This window comes from Trichoderma asperellum, chromosome 2 (assembly GCF_020647865.1).
Source record: "Trichoderma asperellum chromosome 2, complete sequence".
NCBI lineage: Eukaryota > Fungi > Ascomycota > Sordariomycetes > Hypocreales > Hypocreaceae > Trichoderma > Trichoderma asperellum.
The window spans coordinates 6,652,762-6,667,463 of NC_089416.1; the positions used below are offsets into that span (position 1 = coordinate 6,652,762).

General features: G+C 51.7%; 5 protein-coding genes across 5 annotated transcripts; 2 read left to right on the forward strand and 3 right to left on the reverse strand.

Annotated features, from left to right (window-relative positions):
* The first annotated feature begins 481 nt into the window (after nucleotides 1-481).
* Nucleotides 482-1,483, forward strand: TrAFT101_004501 (uncharacterized protein). The gene is made up of 3 exons (XM_024903052.2): nucleotides 482-820; nucleotides 883-1,205; nucleotides 1,261-1,483. The coding sequence occupies exons 1-3, from the start codon at nucleotides 625-627 to the stop codon at nucleotides 1,369-1,371; spliced, it is 630 nt and encodes a 209-aa protein (XP_024765695.1). The 5' UTR covers nucleotides 482-624; the 3' UTR covers nucleotides 1,372-1,483.
* Nucleotides 1,484-2,168: 685 nt separating this feature from the next.
* On the reverse strand, nucleotides 2,169-6,605 carry TrAFT101_004502 (uncharacterized protein; the record flags this gene model as incomplete). Its single annotated transcript, XM_024909215.2, has 1 exon — nucleotides 2,169-6,605. The coding sequence occupies one exon, from the start codon at nucleotides 6,603-6,605 to the stop codon at nucleotides 2,169-2,171; it is 4,437 nt and encodes a 1,478-aa protein (XP_024765694.2).
* An 817-nt stretch (nucleotides 6,606-7,422) lies between these two features.
* Nucleotides 7,423-8,227, reverse strand: TrAFT101_004503 (uncharacterized protein; the record flags this gene model as incomplete). Its single annotated transcript, XM_024907187.2, has 2 exons — nucleotides 7,423-7,746; nucleotides 7,820-8,227. 2 exons carry the CDS (start codon nucleotides 8,225-8,227, stop codon nucleotides 7,423-7,425), a joined length of 732 nt encoding a protein of 243 aa, XP_024765693.2.
* Nucleotides 8,228-9,251: 1,024 nt separating this feature from the next.
* Nucleotides 9,252-12,415, forward strand: TrAFT101_004504 (uncharacterized protein). The gene is made up of 3 exons (XM_024898823.2): nucleotides 9,252-9,563; nucleotides 9,734-10,232; nucleotides 10,298-12,415. The coding sequence occupies exons 2-3, from the start codon at nucleotides 10,075-10,077 to the stop codon at nucleotides 12,051-12,053; spliced, it is 1,914 nt and encodes a 637-aa protein (XP_024765692.2). The 5' UTR covers nucleotides 9,252-9,563; nucleotides 9,734-10,074; the 3' UTR covers nucleotides 12,054-12,415.
* On the reverse strand, nucleotides 12,323-14,669 carry TrAFT101_004505 (uncharacterized protein). The gene is made up of 2 exons (XM_024898866.2): nucleotides 13,397-14,669; nucleotides 12,323-13,325 (listed from the first exon to the last, which is right to left on the reverse strand). The coding sequence occupies exons 1-2, from the start codon at nucleotides 14,270-14,272 to the stop codon at nucleotides 12,903-12,905; spliced, it is 1,299 nt and encodes a 432-aa protein (XP_024765691.1). The 5' UTR covers nucleotides 14,273-14,669; the 3' UTR covers nucleotides 12,323-12,902.
* Between the last annotated feature and the right edge of the window lie 33 nt (nucleotides 14,670-14,702).

Below are 14,702 nucleotides of genomic sequence, written 5' to 3' on the forward strand. Positions count from 1 at the left end.
CAGCACTATGTTTATGCCCTTGTTTTTTTCTAAACAACTAACTGTGACCTATAGCAATGAAGACTATCCAGTTAAAGGAATCAGCCAGATCGTGGCCACTTATAACGCCATAACCTAGGTAGATGAGAATAGTTGTAGCAAGGCTTACTACCTACTAGCCACTTTAGTCCAGTTGATCCTTGTGCCCTTGGCATTATATGCATATGAGCAATTCTGACCACCAAACCTGGCCAAAAGAGTCACTGTGAAGGAGCCCTACGTGCAGCACAAGCGAATCCGAGATATCCCCTGCTGAATTGTGACAGCTTATAGGAAGTAGGCTACTACCAAAAAGACACACATCATGCCAATCGCTGCGGAAACAAGTGGGTTGCGGACATAGGTGGGCCCAGAATCTAGAGTCTGTGGAAACCCGCCGGCCATGAAAGTCTTACCGACTTGTGTTTGCTTTGTGTATATATACCTGTGCATGGGTAGCTCAGCTTATTTATTTATTTATTAGATAGAGAAAAAGCTACATACTTCCCAGCACTTGTTAGTCATCACAGGATTGTGAAGCTCAACCGTCAAGCTACAATTTTAACCATTCCTAATTAGCTCTGTTGAAATCAAGATACAGCCAAAATGCCCATCACCGAAGTAGTATTTCCACTGTTCAAGCTGGACCCTGAGTCTCTCGCAGCCCTAAAAGCAGCCACCCCAACATTGTTTGCGAGCGTCAAGGACGTTGGGGGCCTTTTGACTCTCGTTCGGGGACCGCTTCTGGAAGAGAACGGACAGGCTGTCGATCCAAACACTCACAGAAGTGTACTTTCCCTTGGTAAGCCAAAGTTTGTTGTTGATCTGTTGTTGTTGATAATGATGTTGACATTGTACAATTAGAATGGACGGATGCAGCGTCTTTTCACAACTTCTACCCAGCATCGGAGAAGTTCTTGAGTTTTGTCAATATTATCAAGCCAATAGTTGTTGCTCCGCCTGTACCGCAGCTATTCCAGGCTGAAGATCGATCAACCCAGTGCCTATTTTCAGACATCACTCAGATCATCAGAGTCCAGTCCAACAGCGGAACAGAAGAGACGTGGAAGCGCATCGAACAACTCCTTGAAACATCTGTCGGAGAAAAGCTGCCTTCTTACCATGCAGGCGGAATTGAAAAGGACGAGGCTTTCTTTCTGGGCTTGATTGGCTGGAAGAGCAAAGAGGTATGTCTTGGAGGCTCTTTTGCACTTTTTACTGTGTTGCTAATTCTATTTATAGCAATATGATCAATTTGGAAAGCAGAAGGATTTCCTGGACTTGGTTAAGCAGCTTAACGCCCAGAATGAGGCTGATAATTTCGTTGTACAGTTGTCAAAAGTAGATATTTAGTCAAAAGATATGGAGAGGATTTTTGATCAGATGATGGCGGGACATGTCAGCTAACAGTCCACTGCATAATATGCGTATAAATACCACTCATTTTTGCTTAAAAGCAACGCCATCCAAGCTGTGTTCTATCCTAAAGCTTCTTGTGGAAAATACAACGTAGAGACTGGATAAAATATTGAACGAGGCTAAATAATATTTTCAATATCAGTCTTCGTATTCATGGGACGCCATAATGTGGATAAAACCCTTTGCAAGGCTATCTCAACTCATATAACACGCGAGTACATAATACATTCGACACCTTCGCAATTCGGCTGCGTATAGAAAGTACATTGACAATAACGATCGTCGTCCTTGACTGTCAGGAGCCATTAGTTAGACCCTTGAATAAAGATGTGGTTAACGCCGAAAATTACTCTTACTGACCCATTACTCATCATGGGACGCGTATATTTAAATAGCTCGATATTCGTAGTTGTAATAAAATAGATCAATAAATGATAATAAAGAATAGGGCTTGAAACGTCGCTATATAGCTATCGGTATTAAACGCCTAGTTGAAAGCAAGGGAGAGAGGGCTGATCATTGGCTTAGGGAAGCAAAATACCATACTAAGATTCAAGTCAGACGATATTATTCATTATTTTGGCGTCTCCTTAAAAGTACCTAAATGGTAGTTGATTCGCTCAAGTAGCACTATCAAATCTGTATTCTATACCACTCCATCCAAGAAACATAAACAAAACATTAATCATAAAAACAGCAATAAAACGCAGTCTATCCTTTCCTCCACCATCTCACTCCTCATCCTGACTCCCTGCCAGATCCCTCGCAGGACCACACTCCACAACCCGGCCATGATCCAACCTCAGGCACCACGTCGCATCCTCCACAGCCTCCAAGCGATGCGCAATCGTAATGACCGTGCTATTCGACAACTCAGACCTCAAGATCCGCTGAACCGTCGCCGCAGTCGCACGATCAATCGACGCCGTCGCCTCATCCAGGATGACAAGCCCACTCCGCCGTAGAACGGCTCTCGCAATGCCCACGAGTTGTCGCTGACCTTGGCTGAGATTCTTCCCGGCAGCGTCAATGGGCGAATCCAGACTCCACTGGGCGCCGAGCACGCGATGGATCGCGTTTTCGCACTCCGCGTCAGAGAAGTCGGCGGCCGGGTCGATGTTGTCGCGGAGCGTTCCTGGGAAGAGCGTGGGATCTTGCTGGATGAAGGTGACGCGGTTTCTCAGGGCGGTTCGGTCGATCTGGGATAAGTCGACGCTGCCGATTTTGATGGTCCCTTCTAATGGTGCCTGGGTCATGAGGAGGGCGTTGGCGATGGTTGACTTTCCGGAACCGGTGCGGCCGAGAACTGCGCATGTTGAACCTCCAGGAATTTCAAAGGAGACCTTATCCAGCACAGAAGGAAGATGGTCGTCGTATTTGAACGAGATTTGCTCAAACTTGACGTCGTCGCTAGGTCTTGGCCAGCCCTCGGGAGGTTCGTGGTCGCCTTTAGGTTCCTCGGGAATCTGGTTGAGCATGTTCACGCGCTCCAAAGACACGGCATCCAGCTGCAACTGCGCGAACCGCTCGCAAAGCTGCTGCACCGCCGCCATGGCAATGTTCGTCTGCGTCAGGACGAAACCAATAGCGCTGGCGGGCATCCTTCGCCAGACCATGAACAGGATCAGCGCGGTGCGGGTGGCGATGGAGCTGAAGCTGAGACGAAAGTCGAGCCAGAAAGCCATGCTCCAGAAGAAGTGGTCCTGCTTTTGGAAGTCATCCACGGCATCGAGGTGGCGGTCCTGGAAGCGCTGCTCGACTCTGAGGGCGCGGATCGTGACCAGGCCGTCTTGCATGACGCCAATGTTTGCGATGATGGGCGTGAGGTATCGCATTTCCATACGGCGCAGGCATCGTGAGACGGGGACGTATATCCGGAAGAAGTACACGAATAAGACGGCCACAGCTGCGAGGATGACGAGGAGTAATGGCTGGTGCGTGGCAATCGCTACCAAGCTCATGACCAAGGCAATCAGGTTGAAGACGAAGGACTCCAAGGGCGCGACAATGCCTCCGTCTACCATTCCCATGTCAGCAATGAGTCGATTCTTAAGCTGACCTGTCGGCGTGGTGTCGTGGTAGCGGAAAGTAGCCCGACTGACTTTGTCGATGGCGGCTTTGAAGAGACCTTGGGCTGCCTTGACGCTGATTCTTGCCAGGAGGAGCTGGGCGATTGCGTATGCCAGGATTTGCCCACCAGAGAGACCAGAGAGTACCAGGATCCAAGCTTGAGGGTGATTCTCCGCGTTGGGAAGACCCCAGTAGGAGCTTTTCCTGCCGCTCCCAACAGAGTCTGCACCCCAAGCTTCCAGAAGTCGAGCCCTTGATATATCGCAGAATCGAGATAGGCCGTATGCGATGGCGAGGAAGATCCAGAGGTGCCACCCGCCTGCTTTCATGTACTCGGCATACACACTAAGCGATACACTTCCTGTTTTTGACGGCTCTTCTGGTGCGTCCTTGAGCGCAGCAATATCCTCAGCATGAATCTCGTGGGATGCCTCAGCGTCATCATGAGCCGACGTTCCAGCTTCGTGGTAGGGGTGCTCGAGTTCCTCTTTGACCTCCTGCTCTGAAAGCACAGTTGCTTCTCCATCATCCAGGTCAACAACTTGATCGGCAATACGGAGAACAAGATCATCTCTGTGTGTGACCATGGCAATAGTACGACCCTCAGCAAGGGGGCCCTGGAGAAAGCGGCGCACAATGGCGCTGGCAGTATCGTGATCCAAAGCGGCAAGAGGGTCGTCCAGGAGAAGAATCTTGCAGTGGCTGTACACTGCTCTAGCAAGGGCCACACGAGCCTTTTGACCACCAGAAAGTCCAATGCCGCCTTCTTCGAGCTTTGTTTGGTCTCCATCAGGTAGCGAAGCAAGATCGGGTAAAAGAGCGCATGCGTGGAGGACCTGGCGATATCTTGTCGAGTCAAAGTGCTGGTGGAAAACGATGTTTTCTCGAATCGTCTTGTTCTGTAGCCATGGGAGTTGCTGGCAGTACGCTACTGGGACGTCCGGCCTGATGAGATCACCTTCGTGAAGCTCCATTTCGTTGAGGGCAGCGAGAAGAAGGCTAGATTTGCCGGAACCAACTTTGCCTCGAATAACCGTGAGGCCCTTGCTGAACTTCAAATTAAGATCCCTAAGAATAAGCTTTCCAGTTGAAGGCCAAGAGAATGAAGCGTCACGGAACTCAATATCTGTAACGCTGCTGGGGCTGTTGGAGATGTCGTCTCTATCAGGCTCGCTCATGTACTTGTTCACACGCTCAATGGGAATAGTAGATTTCCAGTACGCAGAAATCAGGTCGAATGCCTCTTTAACACTCATTTCTAACTGAGAAAAGAGCTGAAGAGAAGGCCAGATGACATCGTTTGGTAGACCCTGCTTTAGAATGAGGGTGTACAGAGCAATACTGGCGAGTGGGTAAGAGGTTCCGCCAGTAACGCTTACGGTGGAAATGCCGGCAGTTACGTGGGCAATATTCAAACGCTTGGCCATTTCCAGTGCTCGGAACTTCATGATTCGAGCGCTCCAAGAGGATGTCCAGCCATTGAGCTTCAATGGACGACTTGCTTCTACAAAGTGAGAGACAGCCTGCGCACGCTTATCGGAAAAGGCAGTTCGCTGTCGTTCAAGTTTGATCAGCTTACGAACAAGCGCCGAGTTGATTGCAAGGAACACAATCATGAGACCAAAGCCAATGGCTGAAGGCCAGCCCATGATGTCGATGAGGTAGTACATGGTGACGATGACCTTGATGGGTTGAGAGACGAGTTTGGAAAAGTCCCAAAATCGCTGTGAGATTTCATATGTATCGCCTCGAACCAGATTGACAACCTTGGCGTTGGAAGCCGGACCAGAGACGGTTCTGGGCTTTTGTTTAGAAGAACCAGATGATCGTCCAAATATTCTCCCGATAAAGGTTTGGGATTTTCCATTGGAGACTTGAGGGCGTTCCTCATCGGGACCCTTTTCCGTGATATCTGAGCCTGGAACGGCTCGAGTCAAGAGTTTACCAAAGAGAGCGATGAATGCTTCTCCACGCGACCGCTCATAGGATTTGCGAGAGTACCAACCAGATGTCGTCTTGCACAGTTGGCGAAATGCATCGAGAGCCAGCATCACACCACACCAGAAAGTAGCATCAGCAGGGTTGCTCGAGTCCAGTGCGCTATAAAGCTTGCTGGTCAGACGAATGTTGGATACTTCAGCCACCCTCTCAGCAATAGCAAGCGACGTAGCGATTGAGAGATCCAAGCCATTAGCTTCAATGAGGCACAAGAGGAGCTTGCCCTTGAGCTCTCGAAAGGCCATGTACAGTCGCGTATGCTGGAACTCAAAGGGGAGCTGCCAGACATCTTCTTCGGTGATTTCTCGTTTGCGGCAGGCCTTGGCCAGTGGGTTAACCCAGCTCATACTCCAGAAGCTAAACAGACAGAGATCATCCTCGGGGCTGCGAAGATTGTGCGATGGTTGGCTGCCTGGTTGGCCAATGTCCTCGTTTCCCCAAGACGGCTCGCGTATAGGCATGAAGCCGATTATGATGATGGACAGAAGGCACAGTGCCACTCGAGCGAGTCGAAAGGGGTCGATGCCGAAAAGGGTGCGATCCAAGAAGCGGATAGCGTAGATGGCGGTGCTGGCGCCAAGGATAGAGACATATTGAATCAGCAAGAGCCGAGGTGTCTTGGTTGGACGATCCAGGATTGTGATGAAAAGAGCAATGGCCCACGGGGCCATTTCCCATAGATAGACATAACAAGAAGGGTTGATAATAACCGGAACGAAAGAAAGAACCAGTCCAGCAATGCTGATGAGAAGCAAGGGATAAGTCCAAAAAGACCAAAACTTGCGTTTGAGGCCATCAGGTGCTTGTTCTTGAGCAAAAGGCCTAAGCCATAGCGGTAATTGGGACCTAATAGTATGTCTGCTGACATAGAGAGTGAAAATCGCAGCAGAAAGCACTACAAGTGCGTAGGTGACGGTGAGGTCCTTCATGATTGTCAACGGGTTGCAGCTTGCCGGGCTTGGTTTTCGAAAGATGGGATCTTGGAGATGAGAAGACGCATATTCAGTGTAAGCACTTGTGTGCAGGTTGGCAGCATTTTGATATGAAATGGCTGGCGCCATCTTGTGGCTGTCGGCCACGACAACGCGTATATCAGCCATGGCAGAGTTTGGATAGTTGGGGGCTGGGCAAGCCAATGAAGTTATTATGGCAAAAGGTTCAGGCAAATAGATGCAAAAGGGTCGAGATAGACAAGGAGGCTTGATATTGAGGAAACTATAGCCAAAAGACGGAAACCTAGACTTCGGGCATGGGGCCGCCTTGGCTGCAGAATCGCGGACGCAGTGATGCGGCGGTCATTGAAGTTTGCGCAGATGCAATTCCTGTGATTCTGCCCCGTACCTTGGCCTGCGACCATTCAGCTTATGATGCAGCACAAACGATCAGTGGCACAGCGCCAATTGGCCATGTTCGAGCCGAAATATGGGAGTGCTGCAGCTAAATATAGGTTAACGTTGGAGTTCAGGAACAGAGTTGGAGGCGTCCGAGGTGGCGGTGGACGAATGGGTGTGAGTGGAGACGAGGCAGCAGTGTGGGGGGAACAGTAAGAATAGGACAGTAAGAAACGATTCCGGGTAAGCTCGAGTGAGGATGCACGTGGTGGTGAGAGACGGATTGTGTGGTGTATTTCGATCGACCTCTCGTTTTGTCTGTGAATGGTTAGCAGGCTGATACAGCACCACGAAGCCATGCATGGACAGGCAGTCGAAGAAGCAATTGCATCTAGATCAGCGGCGCCGCAGCGAAGGAAACAAGATTCACAGTGAAACATCGATTCGAAACCATTTCTCATAGGAAAAAATCATCATTATTCAGTTTTGCCTGTTCCCATTATGTACCCTTGAGTCGGAAAATTTTATATATCGCCTCATAACAACAAAAAAATCAAAATGTCATCAAAATCTCGCTTTTTTCATCTCAAATCATCAGAGCGCCGCCAGCAAGAACCATAGACACGGCAGTCAAGGCACTGCCCAGGCCAAAGGCCGAGACGGACCAAGCAGCGAGCTGGCCAGGGGCAGCATTTTTGGTGGAGGTGGCAGCAGCGGTACTGCTCTGAGTGCTGGAGGCAGTAGAGGAGGATCCTCCGCTGGTGGTGTTGGAGGAGCTGCCAGAGCCAGAGACGCTTCCGGAGACGAGGGCCGAGAGCTTGGAGTCGTCGACGAAGCTGGCGGTGATGGAGGCGTTTTTGCAGGCCGAGGGGGGATCGATGGATCCAGAGACGAAGTTGGCAGCAATGCACTGTTTGTTGATTGATGGTTAGCAATCATTGACCCCAAAAGTTCGCTTTCTTTCTTTCTTTCTTTCGACATACCTGGTACAAAAGACCATCTGGCGCATCAGTCACGACGCTAATGACGCCCTTCTTGCCGGCATAGCTAGAGGGCAGCGTGATGTGAGGCTCGCAAAAGTCGCCCAGGCCGCTCTGCTCGACAATGGGGAAGATTTGCTTCCAGCCAGACTGGGCGGTGCCGTCGAGGGTGACGCGGAACAGCCAAGTGACCTGGTTGTGGGTGGCGCGCATGGCCAGGGAGTCGCCGCCAACGTGGAAGTCGACGAGCTGCTTGGAGCCAGAGGAGAGGTCGGGCGTGAAGCCGCCGCAGGGAGCGGTGCCCTCCTTGTCGTCGTCGAAGCCGATGGAGTCGGGATAGTTCATGAGGAAGTGCGCCGACGAGACGGAGGCGAGGGAGAGGACGGCGGGGACGATGGCCGAGACACGCATTTTGGCGGGTTGAATGTGGAAGAGTGGAAGAGTGGAAGAAGAAGCAGAGAAGGAAACGTGAATTGGTAAGAGATTGAGGCAGAGGTTGAGGTTGAGGTTGAAAAGGGAAAGAAGAGAAAGGCTTGGCGAGGCTGCCGGCCGTATTTATCTGCGTCTGCGTACCGATGGCAGCTGGTTGAGAGCTCCGTCCATTGTCTAGAGCAAGAGCACGCTCCACCAGCTCCCCCAAAAGGGACATGGCACCGCTGAAACAGAACCCATTTGGGGAGCGGAAAATGGTGCTACGGGCAAGGGGGCAGCAGCATTGAAACGGTAGCCTGGATAGTGTGAGCAAGATAATTCGGTCTAAAAAGCGGCGGATGGGGACATTGAGCAGACGGTGTCGGGTTGTACGGAGGGAAGAGTTTGCTTGTACTCGGCGACTAACACAATAATTGAGAGCAAATTAAGAAGAACCAGTCCATGTTTGTTGAGGGCTACAGCATGATCGAGTCAAGTCCAAATACCTACTGCTACTACTGCTATTGCCCATATCATATCATATCACCGTCTGCCGTTGCTGGCATGGCGTTGTTTGCACATCCTGCTCGCTACTACCTTACAGTATGTAGCACTCGACTACCCATAGATGGAGTACGGTAGCATTTACGATTCAATGCACCCGCGCATGCTCGCCCGCAGCGTCGCATTCGATGCAAACGAACGAACCGTTCACCGGCCACGGTCAAAGCGCCTGGGACTCGCCAGGAGCAATTAGGTTAAGCATCAAATCAACATTGCGCTCCAAAACGCCTGTCCGCCAATAGAATCACCGCGCTGATTTCCGGATTCCGAATGGCGGGGGGGCTAGGCCGGGGACTAGCAGCGCACCAGCTAATCAGACACCGCTAAGCTGCCCATCTGAGAGCATTTGAGCAAGTTTATGGTGGCTCTCAAGGTGCGGTGGATATTGAAGTATTGGTATTGGGGGGTGTTTTGAGCTGAGATGTTGGATGTTTGATGCTCGAGGCCCGGGGTTTGGGATTTTGACGATGCTAGACGTGATGCTGTAGGTATAGAGAGAGAGACATGGCATTGCATGGAGGGAGGGAGGGAGAGACAGACAGACATGTTGTGATGTTTTAGAGACTGTAGTTGCTCATTGTTTGTTTGTGTTGTGGGCACCTCGACTTCTGAAACCGAAACCGGCCACAAGACTCTCCCTCCACCAAGTACAGCCCAATGGATGCAGGCGCTGTAATTCACATAATTAGAGACATTCAATGTTGCATTTTAATCAAGACAACAGCCGCTGTAGATGGCACTAAACCGCCCATTTCAGCAGCAGCTTTAGCAGGTACCTACACACTACTACTACCTACTAGCATGCCTTCTCTCCTCCTAGTCACACATGCCACACACAACGCACTCCACCAAGAGGAGCCTTGGAATCTCCCTCCCACCCCACAACGTCTCTTTTCTCCTCCGCGAGAGAGTTTGTTCGGCCAACTAATTGATCCGCCGCAGACGAAACCTGCTCATCACCTCGTGCTAGAGTTGTCTGTCGCTCTGCCATTCTCACCATCTCGGAATACCGGCACGAGACGTATCACATCTTCGGCGAATCTGCAGCATAATAAGACTCGAGAGTAGAGCGAGCGACGAGCAGAGGACCCCCCTCCCACGACTGCGTATCTGGATTCTCAGAAAACGAATCAGAGCAAAAGAAAAGATGCATCAGTGAATCATTAGCCGGCTAATACATCACTCTCTGTCCCTCTCTCGCTTTGATACCTGCGATCGAACCATCTACGCTTCACGCTCGACTGCACCTCTCTTCCAGAAACAGTCCTCCCACGCTCCTCACCATGGATATGGGCGGCATGGACATGAGCGGCGATGGCATGACGGGCATGGGCTCCGACATCAACCATCGCTTCGCCCGCGCCTACTGGTACATCACAGCTACCGTTGTGGCATCACTCATGGCCATCCGCGGCATCAACCACATTGGCGCCATCAAGAGGTGAATACATACAACTTCTGAAAAAATCTGCCTTGATCCTTTCTTTGCTAACTCTAAACTCCAAGACTCAAAGCCGCTCGCGATCCCTCGTCAAACCCGCATCCAACCCGCCCCAACGGCCTCCTCTCCCAAGCATGGGCCACCATCACCGCCATCATCCGCGAAATCTCCCTCCCGCAGTACTTCGTGCCCATCCGCCACTTCACCTGGCTCACTCCCCCGCCTCTGGGCCGCGTCCTTATCCTGCTCTGCTACTGGTCCGTCATTGCCTACTTCATGTCCTGGCATGCCGTCGTCCACGACGTCAACTTCTGGGAGCGCATCGGCTATCGCAACGCATGGGTCACGCTCACGCAGCTGCCCATGATCTTCCTGCTGTCGATGAAGGTCAACGTCATTGGCTTCTTGGTTGGGACGGGCCATGAGAGGCTCAACTGGCTGCATCGATGGGTTGCGCGCACAATGTTTGTCACGGCGACGGTGCATGGTTTCCACTTTTGGACCGAGTGGGTGCTCGCAGACTTTGTCGATCTGGAATTGGAGACCATGCCCATGGTCAAATACGGCCTGGGCGCCTGGGCCATCTTGCTGTGGAATGTGGTGATTGGTTTTGTGCCCATCCGCAGACTGGCGTACGAGGTCTGGGTCCTGCAGCACGTGGCCGCGTCCATTGCGATGCTGGTGCTCGTCTATCTTCACATTCCCACAAACGCTCGCTTCCTGTTCTGGCTGGCCGTCTCGTTCCTCGTCTTCGATCGTGCCGCTCGCTGGGCTCTCCTCCTGTGGCAGAATCTGAGATTCAAGACCGGCGGATCAGCCTGCCAGGGCAGAAGACGAGTTGGTCACCAAATCTTGGCTCGAGCAGTGGCCGATACCACCACCGTTGTTACCATCAAGGACGTACACTTCAATTGGACCCCCGGCCAGCATGTCTATCTGTGGATTCCACGACTGGGCCCCCTGGAAGCACATCCTTACACCATTGCTTGTGCCCGCAAGATTGAAGGGACTTGCTGCTGCAACAGCGTCCAGCTCATCCTGCGCAAGCACAAGGGCTTCTCAAAGCGCATCCACACCTATGCTTCCAAGAACCCGGAGGCCTCGCTCACGGGATTCCTCTCCGGCCCATACGGCACACCTCCTCGATGGGATATTTACGAAACCATGGTCCTCATTGGAGCTTCCACCGGAGCGAGTTTCACACTGCCTCTGCTTGAAGCCGCGGCCCAAGCCGACTTTGTTGGCTGCGTGAAGAGAATTGAAGTGCTCTTTGTGGCAAGGTCATACAGGGAAATTGAATACTATGTCCAGCGGGCTCAAAAAGCAGGCGAAGCTCTCTCCACAAAGGGCGTCATCGTCAACATCCACGTCGCCATCACCAGCTCCGGCCTCGGCAGCGATGGACTCCCCCTCTCACGTAACGAGACTAACATTTCACACATCACAGCCAGCAGCAGCGGCGACGATGGCATCAACCTCAAGGGGGAAACAGCCGTCAAATCACCCCACGAAAACTCATCCTGCTGCTGCACTGGCAACAAATCCAGCAGCGATGAGAAGAAGGAGATACAGGAGCAGCAGGAGAAATCCACTTCCAGCCTCCCTATCGTCCGCGAATACACTACCCGCCCTGACATTGAGCAGCTGATCCGCCAGCCTGTCGAGGTTGCCTTTGGCGAGACCGCAGTGGTGGTCTGTGGAGGACCAGAGATTGTCGCCACGACGCGCAACTGCGTGAGCAGACTGAGCGATGAGCGGGCGGTGCACAAGGGAACTGGGGCGCAGGGCATTTATCTCCACGTAGAGGAGTATTCATTCTGAGTCAATGTGTATAGCCCGGCAAGGGTGGATTATGAGCTGATACGAATAATGATCTGGTTGGTTTGGTTTGGTTCGGTTTGGGTTTGGTTTGTGCAGAGATATTAATCTGTATGCGTGCGTATATAGTGCATATACATGGGCGTTGGTCGGTTAGTCGGCATCTTTTTGAGCTTTTCTGGCCGAAATGAGCCATATATCATACAAAAAGCACATTTGAACAGGATCAGCAGTGGCAATGACGTGAATAGAAAAAAAGTGATCCATATCATAATAAACCATTAGTCAGGTCATAGCGTCAATGAGGCTCTTATTCATTTCAACAGTTGTTAATATTAAGTATTATAGTAAGTACTTGTAGTATGCAAATAACATAACAGTCGATCAAATAGTCGATATAGGCACATCCAGCTGCATCCTATGTGGCAGACCTTTCCACCACAGACATTATCCAATCAAACCCAAAAGCATTGTTTTCCAGAAGAAAGACGAAAAGCTAGCCGTCTGAACTAGCGTAAAGTCGTGTGTAATATATATACGAAATGTTACTCCAAGAAACTATACACTGGAGAGATCCAAATTCTTGTTTTTTTTTTTAGTCGTTGCTGTAGTCATCATCATTCGCCATGGATTAAATTCGGTGTAAAAAAAAAAAAGGTGTAAAGATTTTAAAAAGATTGCAGGGGTGTGAAGAGAGAGAGAAAAAAGAAGAAAAAGGGGAAGATAGATATTTTTCGCCATGCCGGACTCTTCATCAAAATCCAAAGAAAAAAGAAAAGATATGGTTCGACTTTTTGTAACCGATACTCGCAGAGCACATATTCAAAACTTTACAAGAGCTGAATATTTCCCCTAGAGAGAATCGTTCGCGCCGGCAGCGGGCTTAACATTGCTATTGGCAAGCCCATTGCCCTCCAGTAGAGGCTCAGCCTCGGGCTGTGCATTCTCTTCTTCCTCGCTCGACTCAGAGCGGTCGTCCTTCTTGATCTTGTAGACGACAAACTTGTACATGCTGCGGAAGAGACAGTAGAGCCAGAAGAGATTGAGGGCCTGCAGCGAGGCGAGCAGCGCAAAGGTGATGATGTTGGAGATCCAGCACTTGTACTGCTGCGTCTCCCAGTTGAGCTCGTAGGGCCCCACGGTGCGGAATTCGGTGAGGATGGAGTAGAGGATGCGCAGGTTGATGTAGTGGCGGAGGTAGATCCAGACAAAGATGTTGGTCACGTAGACGGGGACGACGAGCGGGCTGTCAATGTAGTGGAGCGATTTGGACAGCTGTAAATGAGAGATTGGTTGTCAGTATCAGAAGAGTAAAGGAGTAAAGGAGAGGTGATGTGCAAACATACTGCCAGAAAGACATCGCTGATATCGTGGGTAATGTACACGGCAATGCCCATGTGCGTAAAGTGGAAGCGGTAGCTCAGGCCAATCAGCGCCAGCGTCACGATATGGTGAGCCACCAGCTCCTTAAAGTCCTTGCGCGGCTTCTCAAAGCCCAGCAGCATGACGACGCCCTGCTGCGCCCAGTACGCCGCCTGGAACAGGTAGTAGAACTTGAAGACGGCCTCATGCGAGCGGTGCGGAAACGTCTCGTACATGCCGGCCGTGTTGAAGTACCACACGGGGCTGCGGCTCATGACGTAGACGCCCGTCGGCCCCATGCAGCTGAAATAGATGGCCGTGTACATCTGCTCGGCGAAGCGCTGCTGCTTGCCCTTGCTCTTGATGCCGTTGATGCGGCCCAGCGGGATCAGCAGCTCCTGCATCATCAGCTCGCGCGTAAAGGACAGCACAATCGTGTAAAAGGCCACAAAGGCCACGTCCCAGAGGCCCTTTCCATAGTGCGCGGGCAGCGTCGGGTCGAGATGGGCGCTGGGGTTTGGCTGCTCGTACGAGAGGAAGATGAAGCGGCTGACGGGGTTGGCGTCGGTTGGGTTGACGGCATAGGCGGCGCCAAACAGCACCAGCAGGATCAGGGGAGCAACCCAGGTGTGCTTGAAGGAGAAGCGGGCGAAGCGGCGGAACAGCGATCGAGCCTTTCGTCGCCTCTTCTTGTCTGCCGAGAGGCGTGATGATGATGCCGCGCCGTTGGGGCCGTTGCTTGCGGCAGCGGATATCTCGGTAGGGCCGGCAAGCTGCTGATTTCGCCGACGGACAGCGCCGTTTGCCTGGGACGGCGGCGGTGACGAGCTGAGCAGCGGGGCGGCGTCGTGCCCAGCCATTGCTGCGAGAGGAGGCCTGTGAAGAGCGGTGGTGAGCGATGAAACTGAAGTCGAGGTTCGCGAAGAAGAGAAGTTCGAGATATCCGTGGGAATAGCGGCAGGCTGATGGAGGGTGGGCCAGCAACAGGCTTTAAATCGGCGGGCGGGCGGTATAGCGCAGTGACCTGGAGGGTACTTGGGAAGCTGTTATAAGCTACCAGCCAGAGCTTGTCAGATGGGACTGAAATAGCGTCCCCAAGCACGCCAGAAAAGGCCTTGGGCAGCGGTCTTTGGCTTGGTGGAATGATGTAAACGGTGCCAAGAAGGCGGGCGTCGCCGGATGTACCTCTTTAGTAACTGCCCGAGTGGATGCAACGCCGCAATTACTGGATCTCGCCCACCAAGCGCCCGGATTTCGACTGGTCGTGTGCACCAGTTTTATAAAGGCCAG